General features: G+C 38.2%; 2 protein-coding genes across 2 annotated transcripts in view; one reads left to right on the top strand and one right to left on the bottom strand.

Annotated features, from left to right (window-relative positions):
• LOC123978358 overlaps positions 1 to 6,204 on the top strand; it is a 24,315-nt gene extending 18,111 nt beyond the window's left edge. The window contains exons 4-7 of the mRNA XM_046061593.1: positions 3,655 to 3,780; positions 4,052 to 4,077; positions 4,760 to 4,828; positions 5,668 to 6,204. Of these exons, the coding sequence (XP_045917549.1) occupies positions 3,655 to 3,780; positions 4,052 to 4,077; positions 4,760 to 4,828; positions 5,668 to 5,712 (266 nt within the window). The 3' untranslated portion in view covers positions 5,713 to 6,204. The remainder of the gene's footprint in view (positions 1 to 3,654; positions 3,781 to 4,051; positions 4,078 to 4,759; positions 4,829 to 5,667) is intronic.
• A 6,316-nt stretch (positions 6,205 to 12,520) lies between these two features.
• The window catches only part of LOC123978379 (cytochrome P450 2K1-like), a 5,182-nt gene continuing 2,497 nt past the window's right edge, over positions 12,521 to 15,205 (bottom strand). Inside the window, exons 6-11 of the mRNA XM_046061628.1 lie at positions 15,077 to 15,205; positions 14,749 to 14,928; positions 14,378 to 14,519; positions 14,078 to 14,262; positions 13,486 to 13,627; positions 12,521 to 13,405 (exon numbers count right to left, since the gene is read on the bottom strand). Of these exons, the coding sequence (XP_045917584.1) occupies positions 13,218 to 13,405; positions 13,486 to 13,627; positions 14,078 to 14,262; positions 14,378 to 14,519; positions 14,749 to 14,928; positions 15,077 to 15,205 (966 nt within the window). The 3' untranslated portion in view covers positions 12,521 to 13,217. The remainder of the gene's footprint in view (positions 13,406 to 13,485; positions 13,628 to 14,077; positions 14,263 to 14,377; positions 14,520 to 14,748; positions 14,929 to 15,076) is intronic.

Here is a 15,205-nt window from a genome sequence, read left to right as displayed (position 1 = left end):
CATTCTGTTTACGCCAAATTCTGACTCTACCATCTGAATGTCTCAACAGAAATCGAGACTCATCAGACCAGGCAACATTTTTCCAGTCTTCAACTGTCCAATTTTGGTGAGCTCTTGCAAATTGTAGCCTCTTTTTCCTATTTGTAGTGGAGATGAGTGGTACCCGGTGGGGTCTTCTGCTGTTGTAGCCCATCCGCCTCAAGGTTGTGTGTGTTGTGGCTTCACAAATGCTTTGCTGCATACCTCGGTTGTAATGAGTGGTTATTTCAGTCAAAGTTGCTCTTCTATCAGCTTGAATCAGTCGCCCCTTTCTCCTCTGACCTCTAGCATCAACAAGGCATTTTCGCCCACAGGACTGCCGCATACTGGATGTTTTTCTCTTTTCAAACCATTCTTTGTAAACCCTAGAAATGGTTGTGTGAAAATCCCATTAACTGAGCAGATTGTGAAATACTCAGACCGGCCCGTCTGGCACCAACAACTGTGCCACGCTCAAAATTGCTTAAATCACCTTTCTTTCCCATTCTGACATTCAGTTTGGAGTTCAGCAGATTGTCTTGACCAGGACCACACCCCTAAATGCATTGAAGCAACTGCCATGTGATTGATTGATTAGATAATTGCATTAATGAGAAATTGAACAGGTGTTCCTAATAATCCTTTAGGTGAGTGTACATGAAAATAGATCTCTCTTATAAACAAAACCACTAGATGGCAGAGGGTGACATGAACAATCTTTTTTCTTACAATCAAATACAATCCTCAAGTTAAGTGTTTAGTCTCCATGCAGATGATTTTAACACAACATGTATTCTTTTCTTTTCAGCAGGCATCTTTGGAGAACCCACTTTCTACAAAATAGCTGGACATGATGTCATTCTCCCCTGTGCCACTGCATCATCCTCTGACACAACATGCTCCAGTGTTTCATGGCTTTACAGCAGAGATTTATCTGAAACTTTCAGTGAGGTTGTGAATGGAAAAGTTCAGCAGACCTCACCCCGAGCTGCCAGGCTGAGTCTGGACAAAAGATGCTCTCTGGTCATTTACAACATCACTGCTGAGGATGCTGGTCTCTACACTTGTCGGCACGGGACAAACTCTGATCATGACTCATCTGTATATCTCAGTGTTCTGACAAGTGAGTCTCATTTCATTTAAAACTCTTGAGATTATCAAGAGGTTATTCTGCTTTTTGGCACAAAAATGTTGCACTGTACTATGTTCAGCCTCATTCCAGCTGCAGCCTACTCCTTTTTTCCTGTCCACTGTCTACTTGCTGGGAGTCTCCCAAACCCAGCCAGTGAGCGAGCAGGGTGATATGTTAGTTTGGTGATTACGGTGGGCAGAGATGATTTTGCCGGTTCAGGGTTCCCACTCTTTTCCAGGACTTTTCCAGGACATTTTCAGTGATAATCTAGCTGGTATGACAGACAGAGATCACATCATACACTAATATGTTCCTCTCTCTGCATGTCTGATTTGCATTCATATAACTTCTTTTATTGTCATTGTACTTTTAGGGCCCAAAACGTTTAGATTTTCATGGTGCAATCTAAAGGCATTAACAATGAAAAATTGTGCTATCTGTGAGTTTAATCCAATAACATGTTCGTGACATGGTGTCAAAAATCGATGATTCGTCATTAAAGAGGAAGTCGTAACTTTACTGTACATGCTCAAATCTGTACCAAGCTGTATGGTTGATAACGGCCCCGCCCTGAACACATCTTCATGCCAATATTAATTTATAGTCAAAGTGCCACTTACTGGCAACAGGAAGTAAGCTCTTTGTGACAATCATCACGCAACTTACATTTTCACAGTATGATCCAAAATTCCTCTATTGGGACACAATGTGTAATTAGCAGGTGGTCTGTAGTGCCACATAGGGGACACAGGAAGTGGACTGCAGTTGGACTTTCTTTTTGTCCAAATCGCATGATAATTCAGAGCCAGGTCAACACTGTGGTCCTTGAAATCCCAAATGCAGTGTTACGGTACTGTTTCAACATGTTGCTCTCTGTACGTCTGTCAGCCCACTGTCACAACGCCACACTTTATTTAAACTTTACAACAAACTTGGTGTATTGATATGCAAGTGTAATAAGGTCAAAGACTGGGACTATTTCATAGGTGTGCAAATATATAAGTTAATTGATTTTCTAAAGAACGTGTCACAATCGGAACATAAACACAGCTGTGGTATAAATCAGTTTATTAAATCACATGTTAGCCCATTTACTAACAAAGCCAATGACAACCCCCTGTGAGCTGAGCCCGATTTGAGAAAGGGTGACAAAGCGTAGTTATTTGACGCTAAAGGTACCGTTTAGTGTCCATTTTACCGTAACTGCATTTGAAGAGACAATGCTAGTATGGTAAATAAAAGTAAAAAGCCAACTTCAGCAACTGAACCGAACATGTTAACCAATTTAACATTATTCAAACGTTTAGTTGAGAGAAAAAAAACATTATCTATATACATAACACAGTTACCAGGCAGCAGTGACAAATTTTTTACCTTTGGACGATAATACAACTTTGAGTTTTGGTTTCTTAAATTAATGTCATCCAACCTGTGATACCATATGACGTGACTATCGGGGTGTGTTCACAGTCCTGCAGCAACATAACCAAGCATATAATGTAAATAATTTAACAGGACAACACAAGGACATTTTTAATTTTCTCTCATTTTCCATGTGTTTTTGTAAAAGCCCTGAAAAGGGGAGTAGTTGAATGACAGATGCACAGACACAAACCTTCCTCAGATCATGTGTATAATAACTGCTGCTGTTGTTAGAATGACATTTTGCAAATGAGAAATAAGAAAAGTACTGTACTGTAACTGCTGCAACTAACAATAACAACTTTAACCATAACATGATAAATGATGATGACATGATATACCATTATACCATATCAGTTTGATGATAAATTATCGTCACAGGTTTCCTTTTTTCATTTTATTTATTCATTGGCTTGTTGAAATGCCACTGAAATGTCTTGATTCTATGTGGTTCAGTCTTCCTTCATTTCAACTCTGCAGAACAATGATCACAGAGGATGAACAGAAAAACTTGTCAGGGTTCTGTAGTAAAGTCCGTGACTTTCCTGCAGGCGTAAAACATTTTTTTGCTGAGTTAATAGTGTTCACTTGTTTTCTCTCAGTCTCTCCATCACCACCAGACGCTGATCCAAAGAGGGACGGTAACATCACATTAGAGTGCTCTCTGTTGAGATACAGCGACCTCCCTCCTTGTGAACAGAACAGCATCCGCTGGATGGATGAGACAGGAACTGTGCTGCTTGGTGAAGGTGTCGGGTACAAGCTCCTCGGACAGAAGAACTGTGTTTCCTTTCTGTCTGTGAAACATCAGAGTGGCCACAACAGGAGATACACCTGCCAGTTTGTTAAGGAGAACAATGTAGAGATAGAGGCTGACTACACACCTGTCTTCAAAGGTAGGATAAGAGCCAGAACAGTCAAATTAAGATAACATAAAAGTCTAAATTTGACCGACTGTACTGATTATTTACATGTAAATCCTGTAAGTCACTTGTAATCAAGTAAGGAGTCATTAAACAAGTTGATTGCATATTTTGTTATGAATTTCATTTGTTTGGCTAACTGGTATCCTCTGACCACAGATCCTTCACCTGATCAGCCCTACATCATAATTGGTGCAGTGGTCGGGATGGTGGTAGTGCTGGTTATCATCGCTGCTGTTTTCATAAAATACAGGAAGAGAGTCCAAGAGGCAAAAGTGACAGAGGGTCAGTAAAACAGAGCAAAAACAGTATTAGTTAAAATTTTATGGGATACACGTTATGGGTTAAATATTAAATGAGATTTGATGGTGAAATTATTTAACAGTGTAAAGACAACTATTCATTTTAAAATGCCAGTACATGGTATTTCTGTTTTGGATTTCTGACTAAAATGTGGGTTTACTGGTTTTCACTCCACGTATTATATGGGATGTACTTGATGAATGATGATACAGTGCTGGAAGACTAATCTTAGAAATTTTATCTTTTGTTCCAGATGTTCAAAAACCAATCCAACAGCCTGTGAGTAAAAAATATGTTGTATGTGACACAGTCACTAGATAAATATCAATTGAATTACTTCCAAAACATACGTATGTTTATTTAATGCACCTCTGTTACAACATTTTGCCATTGATGACAAACAGTAAATGATGCGATGTGTCTCCCTTTCCTCACCCCGTAGATTACTAACTTGCATTTATAATCATGCTTTAGTTTGATTGAAATCAATTGCAATCGGCATATTTACTTCCTTTTAGTGAAGTAAATCCACGTATCTGCTTTGCAGTTATTTTTTTGCAGTTATGTATCCTCGTCCTGAACGGCTATAGCACCATCACTGGCATTTCATTCTCATAAATTTCCATTACATATTAATCCAGGAATTCTCACTGATGTTGATGTACATAAAGTAACAATAAACAGTTCAGGCGAATTCAGGTGAATTCTATTAAACCCAGTTAAGTTTATGTAAAATCCAAAATGGCAAATTACAGTGATGAATGTCTGTGCTCACTGCTGCCACTGTTGGCAAGAAACTGTATTTCATGTAGAGACTGCTCTATAAAAGCGAAGTTAAGTTGTGCTTATATGCATTTTAATGTAAGGTTGAGAAACACTACCATATGTGATAAATACTGTCCAGGCCAATAGTGTGTACTCTCTGTTGTATTTTATAACCCACTGTGCTGTTTTCAATCAGGATGAGCTGGAGAACAATCTGACATATGTGACTGTTAGCCATAATCAGCAGGCCTCTCTGGAGAAAAAGGTGAGTGACTTTATACACCTGTATTTACTCAGCTTGGTTTTTATACTTCAGTTATGACTTAATCTTGAATTTGCTTTGGAGTACAATCGTGTATTCTATTAACTGATAATGTGCAAATATGGTCAAAAGTATGTGTTTTAAATATCGTTGAAAAGTTCATTGTGAACACCAGAACCAGACTGAAAGATTAAAAGCTCAGGAAACCTTTGCAGGTGTTCTGGGTTAATTAGCTGACATTTTTGTATTATAAATTCTTTATTCTAAAATTCTAACAATTTGAGATACAGTAGTTTTGATTTCCATGAGCTGTAAGCCGTAATCATTTTTATTGAAACAAAATAAAGCTTGAAATATTTCACTATGTGTAATAAATTAAGATGAAAGCTTCACTTTTTAAAATAAATTACAGAAGAAAGCCAACTTTTTCACGATGTTAAAATTTTTTGAGATGTACCTGCATTTTTGTTAAATCGAAATCTACAGCCTAAACATTTATTTCAGACAAATGCATGTTTACAATTTTTTTGGCTATTGTTTCAGCATGAAAATGGCCTTGTGCATAGCCAGCATAAAGAAATAATTTCCCAGTTTTTTCCCAGTATAAGAACTTGAATAGCCTGCGCAGATCTCTGACCTCAGCCCCATTCAACACCTTTAAGATGAACTGGGTAACGTATTAGTGCCCATGATTTTATAAGATGTCCAACATGGGTGTATGAGTTTGTTTAGGTGTCCATATACTTTTGCCAAGTCCCTGAAAAACGTTTTTATTCAAATACTGTCCTGATGTAAATATAAAGCAACAGAAAATAGACAGCTCTCCGGTTATTGTTACGCAGGTCGAGGAGGAGGAGGTGACTTATTCTGCAATCAGACTCCAATGAAGACCGAAGCAGACAATGATCCCAGCTACAGCTATGTCAGAAAATCAAAAGAAATTAGAGGACTTCTCATAATGTCGTATTAAAGTGTTTTCTGTTTTGTTGTGCAGTGGACAGATGGATTTGCACCTACGTTGAGTAGTTGTTTTGAGTTTCTGTTGGACTGTTTCTGTTGCTCAGGTGAACTTATAAGTTGTTACTGCTATAGATTGCATCTTCATAAGCAAAGAAAAAGCTGCTGTGCTTTACAGTCTTTTTGTATTTGAGTTTTTCCAAATATTTCAGTCAAGTCCAAATGTTCAGTAAACAGAATCGCCCTTAATGTTCAAATGTTACTGTGATAGCAAATTTTATTTGCACCCCCATTTTGGGTTTTATGAGAGTAAACCTAACCTGTTATTTTGCCAGTTGAGACATTTTATTTTGTTGTAAATGTGTGTTATATTACATAAGCACTGCTATGATATCTAGTAAAAGATTTGAATAGATATTGTTCTTCGTTGTGTTGTGTGTTTTTATTTTTTATTCTTATTCTAACTCGTCATATTATTTTCTGAATCTTGCAGTGATTAAAAGCAATCAAAACTGCATTACATATGCTTTACATCACTGTTTGCTGATTCACAGGGCATCTACATGGTTTCCATTCTTCTACAGAGTGCAAACCAAAGTGACTTTCATTTGGTGGTTCCCAGTCTTTTTTCCTCCCTCCCCGAGAAGTCCTGGCCTTCACCAACAGTCTCCCTGTGTTTTGTCTCTTAGTATCGTTTAATTTTGCTTGGCTTCATGCTGTCATTAGCTAGCTTCTCACCTCATTCTGGCCGAGACTTGTCCTGTCCTTTAATAAAAGTTAAGGTAACTCTTTCTTTTTGATTGGTGCTGAGGCGTCATCAGCACCAATCATATGTCATATATGTGATGCTCTGGCTGCAGGAAAAAAACGGGGATGAGATGGATAGCAACTAGATGACCTGATGAAACTGATGGACAGCAAGGATCACAGGTTGAGAGGTCACCAAAGTTTGGCCTACTAAGTAGTAGTAGTGGTATACATTTTTTGTATAAATTATTATGTGCAAATCAAAGCTTTTTGACAACCTCAAACCAGATAAAGCTTTGGGCACCCACTGTGATCTTTGGCACCCCCCAGAGAGTTGTAGGGACCCCAGGTTGGAAACCACTGATCTAGATAACTCTTAACTCTTTAACTTTTAACTCTTAATAGTATATAAAAATTATAATTTTGGTTAAGTTACAATGCAACTGGGAACAGGGGCCATTTTGAATCTCCTTGGTGGTGAGTTCAATGATACTGTGACATCCAACATTTGAGAGTCAGCTGTTAAAATGCAATGCATCTATAAGCTCTGTTGTAGGAAAATTAAATCAAGAAGACAATCAAGCAAATATGACACTGGGAAATTTGATGATGTGAATATACATAATTCAGTCAGGACAACTTTCATCAAAGACATCAAAGACAGATATTGTGGCATTGTAGTTATATTTGGTGGCATGGCTCTGTTCTGGGATCTCCCTGCCCATCCATGCCCTTCCACATGCCTATGTGGAAAAACCATTAGGGTACGGAGAGCACCTCCCTGCCCATCCATGTGCATACATGGAAATCCCGAGGCAGAGAGCAACATTAATTTTACATTTTTTCATTTAGCTGACGCTTTCATCCAAAACAATTGCTATTTTATGTCAGAGGTCGCACGTGTCTGGAGCAACTAGGGGTTAAGTGTCTTGCTCAGGGACACATTGGTGGGTGTCACAGTGGGAGTTGAACCTGGGTCTCACCAAAGGCATGTGTCCACTGCTCCTTCATCACCCCCCAGCAGTAAAAGAACCACTGTACAGAACAGAGCAGGCATTTGCGATTTACATTTTTAATCAGATGCTAGATGGGCACTGAAGCATGGTGTTAAACCGTACCGAACCGTAAAAGACCATACTGTTTATTAACAGGCTGCAGCTTCCGCTGCTTTGTGTTGCCTCCCGCACATGAACACACATGTGGGCTCACAAGCACAAACAGTGGCAAGCGCAGAGATAGGTCGTGGACATGTTGAAGTGAAGGTAAGTCCAAGCTACTCGAGTTGACGACAGCCACCCTCACCACGCAGTATGTGCAACAAAACCTCAAGAGTAAAAGACAACTTAGTCGATACATCCTTTAAACGAGCATAACATCTGGAAGAGGTTATTTGATCCGCACTGTCCATATTTCTCATCCTCTATTTTTTTAAAAGCACACTCGCTAACACTAGCTTGGAAAAGCTAGATGTACAACGAGCTAAATAAAAGCTGTCTGTAGTCTAACTGCTAAGCTTAGATTGCCATGTAGATTCAATCTGCACATTGTTACCTGCAGTGAATCACGCAGAGACAGAGAGAAGGAGCACAGGAGGTAACTGCCTGAATTGCGTCCATGTGGCTCTTTCAGCACAAAGCTAAATGACGCCAAGAGCGCAACAATGCGGCGGCGCATGTTAGCATGTTTGATTCTGTTCTGCAGAATTCATTCCCCAATATGCTTCTGATAATGAGATGTGCCCGATCGGCCAATACTTATTGGATCGATAATTGTTGTGCATCGCTATCAGATACAGCCTGACAGGTAGAGCTGCGGTGGCGGTGGGTTTTGAGCTTTTGCATAGGAAGCAGCGAGGACAGGCAGGTATGCTACGGCAGCTTAAATAGGCACCTTGTATGCAATTTGATAGTAAATGCTAAGAGAGGAATCAGCTGAGCTGTCAGCTGAGGTGCTGCTGAAGTTGTCTGCCATCTGCTGATATGCTGAAAAGAGCTGAGCTTGACTTCGTTGGCTGCCTGAACGAACGCTATGCTTGATTTGTGTCATGCATTTCAAAGGTGAAATCTGAGTATCCTTGAACATATCAAGATCAAGATTGTCCCTGCTTAACAGTCTGTTGACAAAAGAATAAAGATGACAGGCCACCTATCTGAAGAAGGTTTTTAAGCATCTGTCTATTGATTATCATGGTAAAATCAACTGTTTGTGCCAAGATGTGCCTAAAAAATGCTGATTTTTTTTAGCTGGAATGTGTCCTTTTTTAAAATCAGTAGTTAAGTAAATTTTTTTCTTTTGTTTTCTTTGTTTTGTACCTTAAGATTGTCAACTCATTTTTATTTATATAACCCAAAGTTGCAACTTTGCCTTAAACAGCTTTATAATCAGTACAATCCTTAGACTGTATATATTAACGCTATATCCTACAATCCATATGCCCCATAAAGCATTAAGGTGATCACCATTGTGACGGCCACGAGAGGTCTTGGTGTTGGGCCTCTGTACTGTGTGCTGTCTGTGGTTGCTTCTCAAGTCTCTTGTCGTTTCCTCGCTCCTCGCTTGAACCGGAAGTTGTTTTCCGCTCCACCATCTTGCAGACCGTCCCAAGGCTCTAATTTGCACCCAGAGGAGCAAGGATCGAGGAGCGATCTCTGAGGAGCTACGAGCGAAGATACACTAATGCATCCTTCGCGGAAGTCTTTTGCTGACCGACAGCCCCACTTATTGAGTTGCCGTTATATTGATTGGACGCTGCAGCTGATCAGACTGATCTGATCCATTATGACAGATAACATAATGTAGGCTATACTCAAGTGCATCACTGCAAAGAGTTAGGCTATATTTGATTTGTTTTATGATTCACTGTCTAATTAAAATCTGAGTTCATTGTAGGTCTGAACAACAAAAGCCCCCCACACAACTTTATTTATTTATTAGTCTTTCTTTTATTTCTCCCATCAACCTTTATTATGGAGACAATTTCTATTCAGTCTCATGTGAGGCTGGTCATTCCTGTGTTTAGTCCAAATAGACGGCAATAAAACACGTTATCGGACAAGTCACTAAACTGCACTAAAGTCTCTAATGAAACAAGCAAAGGAAAATAAATCCGCTCAACTAGCCGACCTCACCTATTGCATCTGATGAAAGCAGCCGGAGGCTCCGCGAGTAAAATCAGCTGATGAAAGTATGAATGAGAGCTGCTGCGCTAAAAAAAACCATCAGATTGATATGATGGAAGGCAGTGATCAATCGGTGACCAGTGATGTGACTTGCATAAATTAAATGTAGGCCTGTGCAGTAGGCTTGAGAAAGGAGAGGCTGGGTCCAAATCAAAATTAACAAAAGATTTAATTACAAAAATTAGTGAACAAAGAGATGGCAGAACAAACAAACAACACTGCAGTGGATTGAAAAGTTGGTTCTCCTTTCAGATTTACACCTTTCAGTCCCGATTCTCACAAAATGAGTTGTTTATATCCACCAGGTATGTGGGCGGGTCCTTTTTCCTCCACATGGCTTGAGTCCATAGTCATTGGTGGTTTGGTTGGTTTCTTCGTCACCCAATTAGGAAGGGTGTACCATTATTGTATTCAGGGTTACCTTTGATCAGGCAAAAGAGCACCGATCCCAGACGTGAACCCCCCCCTTTAATCTACAGTCTTTTGCTCTAAACAACAGGGCTTGTCTACAGAATGGTTGACACCCTATCTTAAGTGTCAATGAAACAGTTAATACAAAACCGTCCTTAAACAAAGAGGTGTCAGTTTTCTTCACATTACAAAGAGGATACAAACAATGGTTTAATCAACATTCTGATACAATCATCTGGCCTAAAACCCTGCAATTTATATTTTAAAGAAAACAGAAAACACTGAAATACATTTGGTAAAAAATGTCAGCTTTGTTTTAACTTTTTAAACTCTACACTAATGTTAAAGGATATCAGAAGAGGAAATAAACTGAAAGCCTGAAACTGAGCCTCAACTTACATCATTTCACTGAAACATTTAGCCTAATAAATCCCAAGACAACATGATCATATTCTGGGCTATCACTAAAGAATTCCCAATCAGAATCAATACATATAAATGCAGATAATATCAGCATTGTGCCAGTAGAAATGATCCTGTTCCTCTGAGCAGGACATACAGTAACCTATAATTATTCATGTGCAGGTGTTTGTTGAACAGGTAACAGCTACAGAGAATCATGCTGCTCTGCACTGATAACTGAGACATTTTTAGTAGGCTATTAGAACAGTGCACATGTGTGCAGACACAACCTCCATCAAAAGTTTCTACAGTATGCCACTACAGGATGTAAATACTGGAAGCCAGGCAGAGACATTGCTGTTTTTCTCCATACATGTTAATAATGTAATCACTGCAAAATGAAAGTTATATGATAAAACCTGGCAGAGTTAGCCACTGTACTTTACACAACCATTTGATGTAATAAACCTGGAATTTTTATTTACTTTACACTTTGAGGATGACTGCCCAAAGTTAGCAGTTATGTTATTCTGGTCATCCATTGTGTGGTTAGTTAAGGTGGTGAGTACTTGTACTGTCAAATTCTAATTTAGCTGCACATGACTTTTTTTGTCCTTTTGCACACTGGGACTCTCCAACGTGTGATATTATGAATAAACATGGCAATCATTGCATGTGAGCAGCTGAGATGTGTCTTGTGTTGCGGTTTTAAAAAATGAAGAAGAGGCAGTTTCATGTTCCTTCCTGTTGTGCCAGAGCTCTTACATCATATTTCCTGTTGCTTTCATCAGTGCAAGTAGCTCTGAAACTTTCAGATACTTTTTATAACCAGTAAATAAAAAAAACACAAACTCATTATAAAACACAAGACATTAAACAAATGGACTCTTCCTAAGATTATTGTGCAAATTGTGTATCGTACATTTTATTGTGTTAAACAAAAAGTAATAATTAACATTTTTTGTGTCAAGTGTTATCAGTGTCCTTGTAATGTTTTCAGCTGCATCTAAATGATATTTGATCTATATGTGATCAACGTTATGTTCTCTTCACTTGACTGCCATGTGTTTTCGCTACAGGAGGTTATTCCAACAAAGCTTTCTGGATCAAAAACAACATTTGTAGTTTTTACCAGTTTATTTTGACCTCTACTAATAAACATAATGTGAAGTTAAAATTATGCAATGTACCTTTGCTTTTTTTTTGTTTTGTCTGTATTAATCAGTGAATGTGAAGCTTGTCAGAATCCAACTCTGACGACACAACCACCGACACACAAAGGGTCATTCTATCTGTCATATACCTTTTCTTCAACTGTCATATTAGGACCAATGGGAGGCATGATCATATAAATACTATTTTAAAGCTTTTTGAAAAGGGGTTGATTTGATGATTGTTATTTTTTATGCATTATTAACATATACTTTTACATCATTATGAGTCTACATGATTATTTTTATATTTTGAGAGGAAGTGAGCAAGTGTTGTCTATTATGTGATTGATCTTCTATATTTCTGTGTCATCAAAGTGCCAACAGATAGGTTGTATTATTCAGCAGGACTATGTGAAAAATGTTGGCAGTATGCAAATGAGAAATGCTACCAGCAAGTAGAGAATCATTACAAAAAGAAAAGAAAAACACTCAGAGCACCAGTTTATTTTAGGTTATATTTCAAGCCCTGTCGACTATAATAATATAATATTATCCCTGTGTTGACCTTTCTACAATGGCATATCTGGTATTAAGTGACTTTACAGTAAGCTTCACATATTTTACATATTATCAATATAAGAAGTCACAGCCAAATTCTGTATGTTTCTGCATTCACTCACTATCTTCCATCTTTTTGGTTCTGCCATGTTTTACAAACCAAGTTAAATTTATTCATAGACTAGTATTCTATCATTGTAGGCCGGTTTTGAATTTAACTTTTTTACCAGCATTTGTTTGGGCTGCCACTCAGAAGTTTTATCTGCCTCTTTTGAAAAGTGGTAAATGAAGAAATTACATTCAGCTCATTTAGGCATCATTTGATGTAAATAATGTTGTCATTCAATGCTTAATATATTTAAACAAAAAACATTATGATGAAATGAAGTCATGTACTGACTGACATGTAATGTTTTTGTTGTGTAAACATATTGAACATTAAACAACAACATTACGTGTCCTGACCAGAGTATCTAAACAGGACACATAGCAGGGAACAGATTTGTCTGCCAGTTGACAATTGATGCTATTGCACTGTCAAGCCTTGATTTAAATTGTGTAGGCCAAGATGCATTACTTTTTTGTCATTTAGAGGGAAGAATAACTCCACAACAAGCTTCCAGCTCTCAACTATTCTCAATTTTTAAGTCAACATAGTAGATATAATTTTGACAGAGCTAGACAAGCTGTTTCTTTGTGCTTTTAGTGTTTAATCCAAGCTATGCTAACCATCTTCTGACTCGAGCTCTGCACTTGCAACATGCAGTCATGATACAGTGGTATCTTTTTCCAATCTTTGTCTCAGAAAGAAAGCAAATAAAAGTATTTCCAAAATGTTGAACAGTTTCTGCGTTGTATTCTGGGAATTTCACATTTAACTTTATATATTAAGAAGAATATACTCAGTAAAATGTAAAGTAACAAGATACAAAGTACATAAGATACAAAGATAAGCTTGCTGCATGACACCAGCCCTCCTCCTCCTCACATACAGGAAACAGCACACAGCTTATGAGGTAAAGGGTTGCGGCTTAAGCCCACACGTGGACTCAGATCTAGTTCATCCTCTGAAACTCCAGGTGGAGGAGTGAAGCGAAAGTGTTGCAGGAGGGTGGTGAAAAAGATGAAGAGCTCCATCCTGGCCAGACTTTCTCCAAGACAAATCCTGCGGCCTGTAAGAGTCAACAAAGGAAAATGTTCAGGTCATCTGCAAGTAAGTGATCATCAAGAATTGATGGCAAAATTCACCAACCTGCAGAAAAAGGCATGAAGGCATCTCGCTTGACAAACTTTCCGTCTTTGTCCAGGAAGTGGGCAGGATAAAAGGTGTGTGGGCTCTCCCACTCACTCTCATCATACAGGACAGATGACAAGAGAGGATACACTGTGGTCCCCTGTAGAAAATACTCAAATTGAACTTTGTACGGACGACAAAACATGACTTCCTAGTAAATGTGAATAAAAATTGTGAGAAAAAGAAAATCAAGTCTATTAGGAAAATCATATTTCTTCTGATGGAAAAATTAATCCTGATGAAGACAAATAAATCCTGAGGCAGACAAAATCAGAGGAAAGTTAACATGAATAATATAGTACTGATACTTCTGATAATGATTTCTTTTTTAAACAAACCTTCTAAACTGCATTGGTGGTGACATTTTCTTTAGTTTTTTATTACCTCAAAATATGTCTAAAAAATGTTTTTAATCTTGCTACAAATTTTAATAAGAATATTATGAGGTCAACAAAGTCAACATCATGCTTACTTGCTTAGGCTTTAAATGTTTTAATTTATTGAAACATTTTATTTCATTATTGTCAGGGCATGTATTTTTCAGTCTAACCTTCTTAATGAAGTGACCCTGGAAAGTGACATCTTGGGTAGTTTTATGAGGAAGTGCCATGGGGGCGATGTTGGCCAGTCTCTGTGTCTCGTGGATGACCGCGTCAGTGAAGGGCAGGTTCTTCCTGTCCTCAACCTGCACCTGACGACTTCCTATCACCCTGCTCAGCTCCTCCTGGACCTGGTCTGGGAAATGAAAGGGGGCAGATGACAAGATTTGTCTTCTTGTTATGGTGAGGATTTTGTGTTTATTTTAATGCTTGCTAATGTATGAAAGCTGTGCACATTTAGTGCTCTTTACCCTGTATTTTTGGATATTTGGTCATAAACAGCAGTCCCCACCTGAGTGTAGTTGCTGTTGTATTAGTGCCAGCAGCAAACAAATTAATAACTGTGATCAAAAGGTTTTCATTGTGGAAGTGACTGTTAGTAATCCCAGATTCCTGCATAGAAAGATCACAAATTATTCACCTGTTCACAAAACTTAATGAATCACCAATATGCAATGAGATTGTTTTATTTATTTCATTGCTCTACTGTTGTCCTTGAATCTGCTTTTTTTTCACCAGCTACGGAGGAGCACAACCAGGAGGGCACAACATGTACAAAAGTTCACATTATTCCCCTGTGTAAACCATCATATCCATTTTGATAAGTTAAACATTTCCAAACCTCCAGATTTTGCTTGTGGACCAGAAACGCATCCACAAATCCTCTGCACATCTGTGGATTGAGGGTCTCTTTCAAACGACTGAACAGCTGTAAATTCTGTTTAATATTGGCAGCAAACGATTTATGGAATTCTTTTTTGCCGGCAAACCATTTTCCAATCCAAGGAAACAGGTTATACACCTGAAAAAAAAAATACGTTATCTATTAATATTTAAGATAGTATTATCTTTTTAGAAAGAAGGTGAAAAATCTAACAATTTCTAATATATCATACATATAGTATTAAAAGAACTATGTTGAAAGTATAAACTTCAGAAACTTCAGAAACCTGTACTGATGGGGTCCCCAATAGTTGATTATTTCTGCTTGTTCGATCTACCATGGATGTAAACTCTGGATCGTCATATTCAAATCTGCTGCCATAAACAATGGAGCAGATAATGTTAGAGACTGCATA

The sequence above is a fragment of the Micropterus dolomieu genome, linkage group LG10, assembly GCF_021292245.1.
Source record: "Micropterus dolomieu isolate WLL.071019.BEF.003 ecotype Adirondacks linkage group LG10, ASM2129224v1, whole genome shotgun sequence".
Lineage (NCBI taxonomy): Eukaryota > Metazoa > Chordata > Actinopteri > Centrarchiformes > Centrarchidae > Micropterus > Micropterus dolomieu.
Note: the sequence above shows the minus strand (reverse complement) of the source record. Positions and strands in the feature narration are given on the sequence as shown.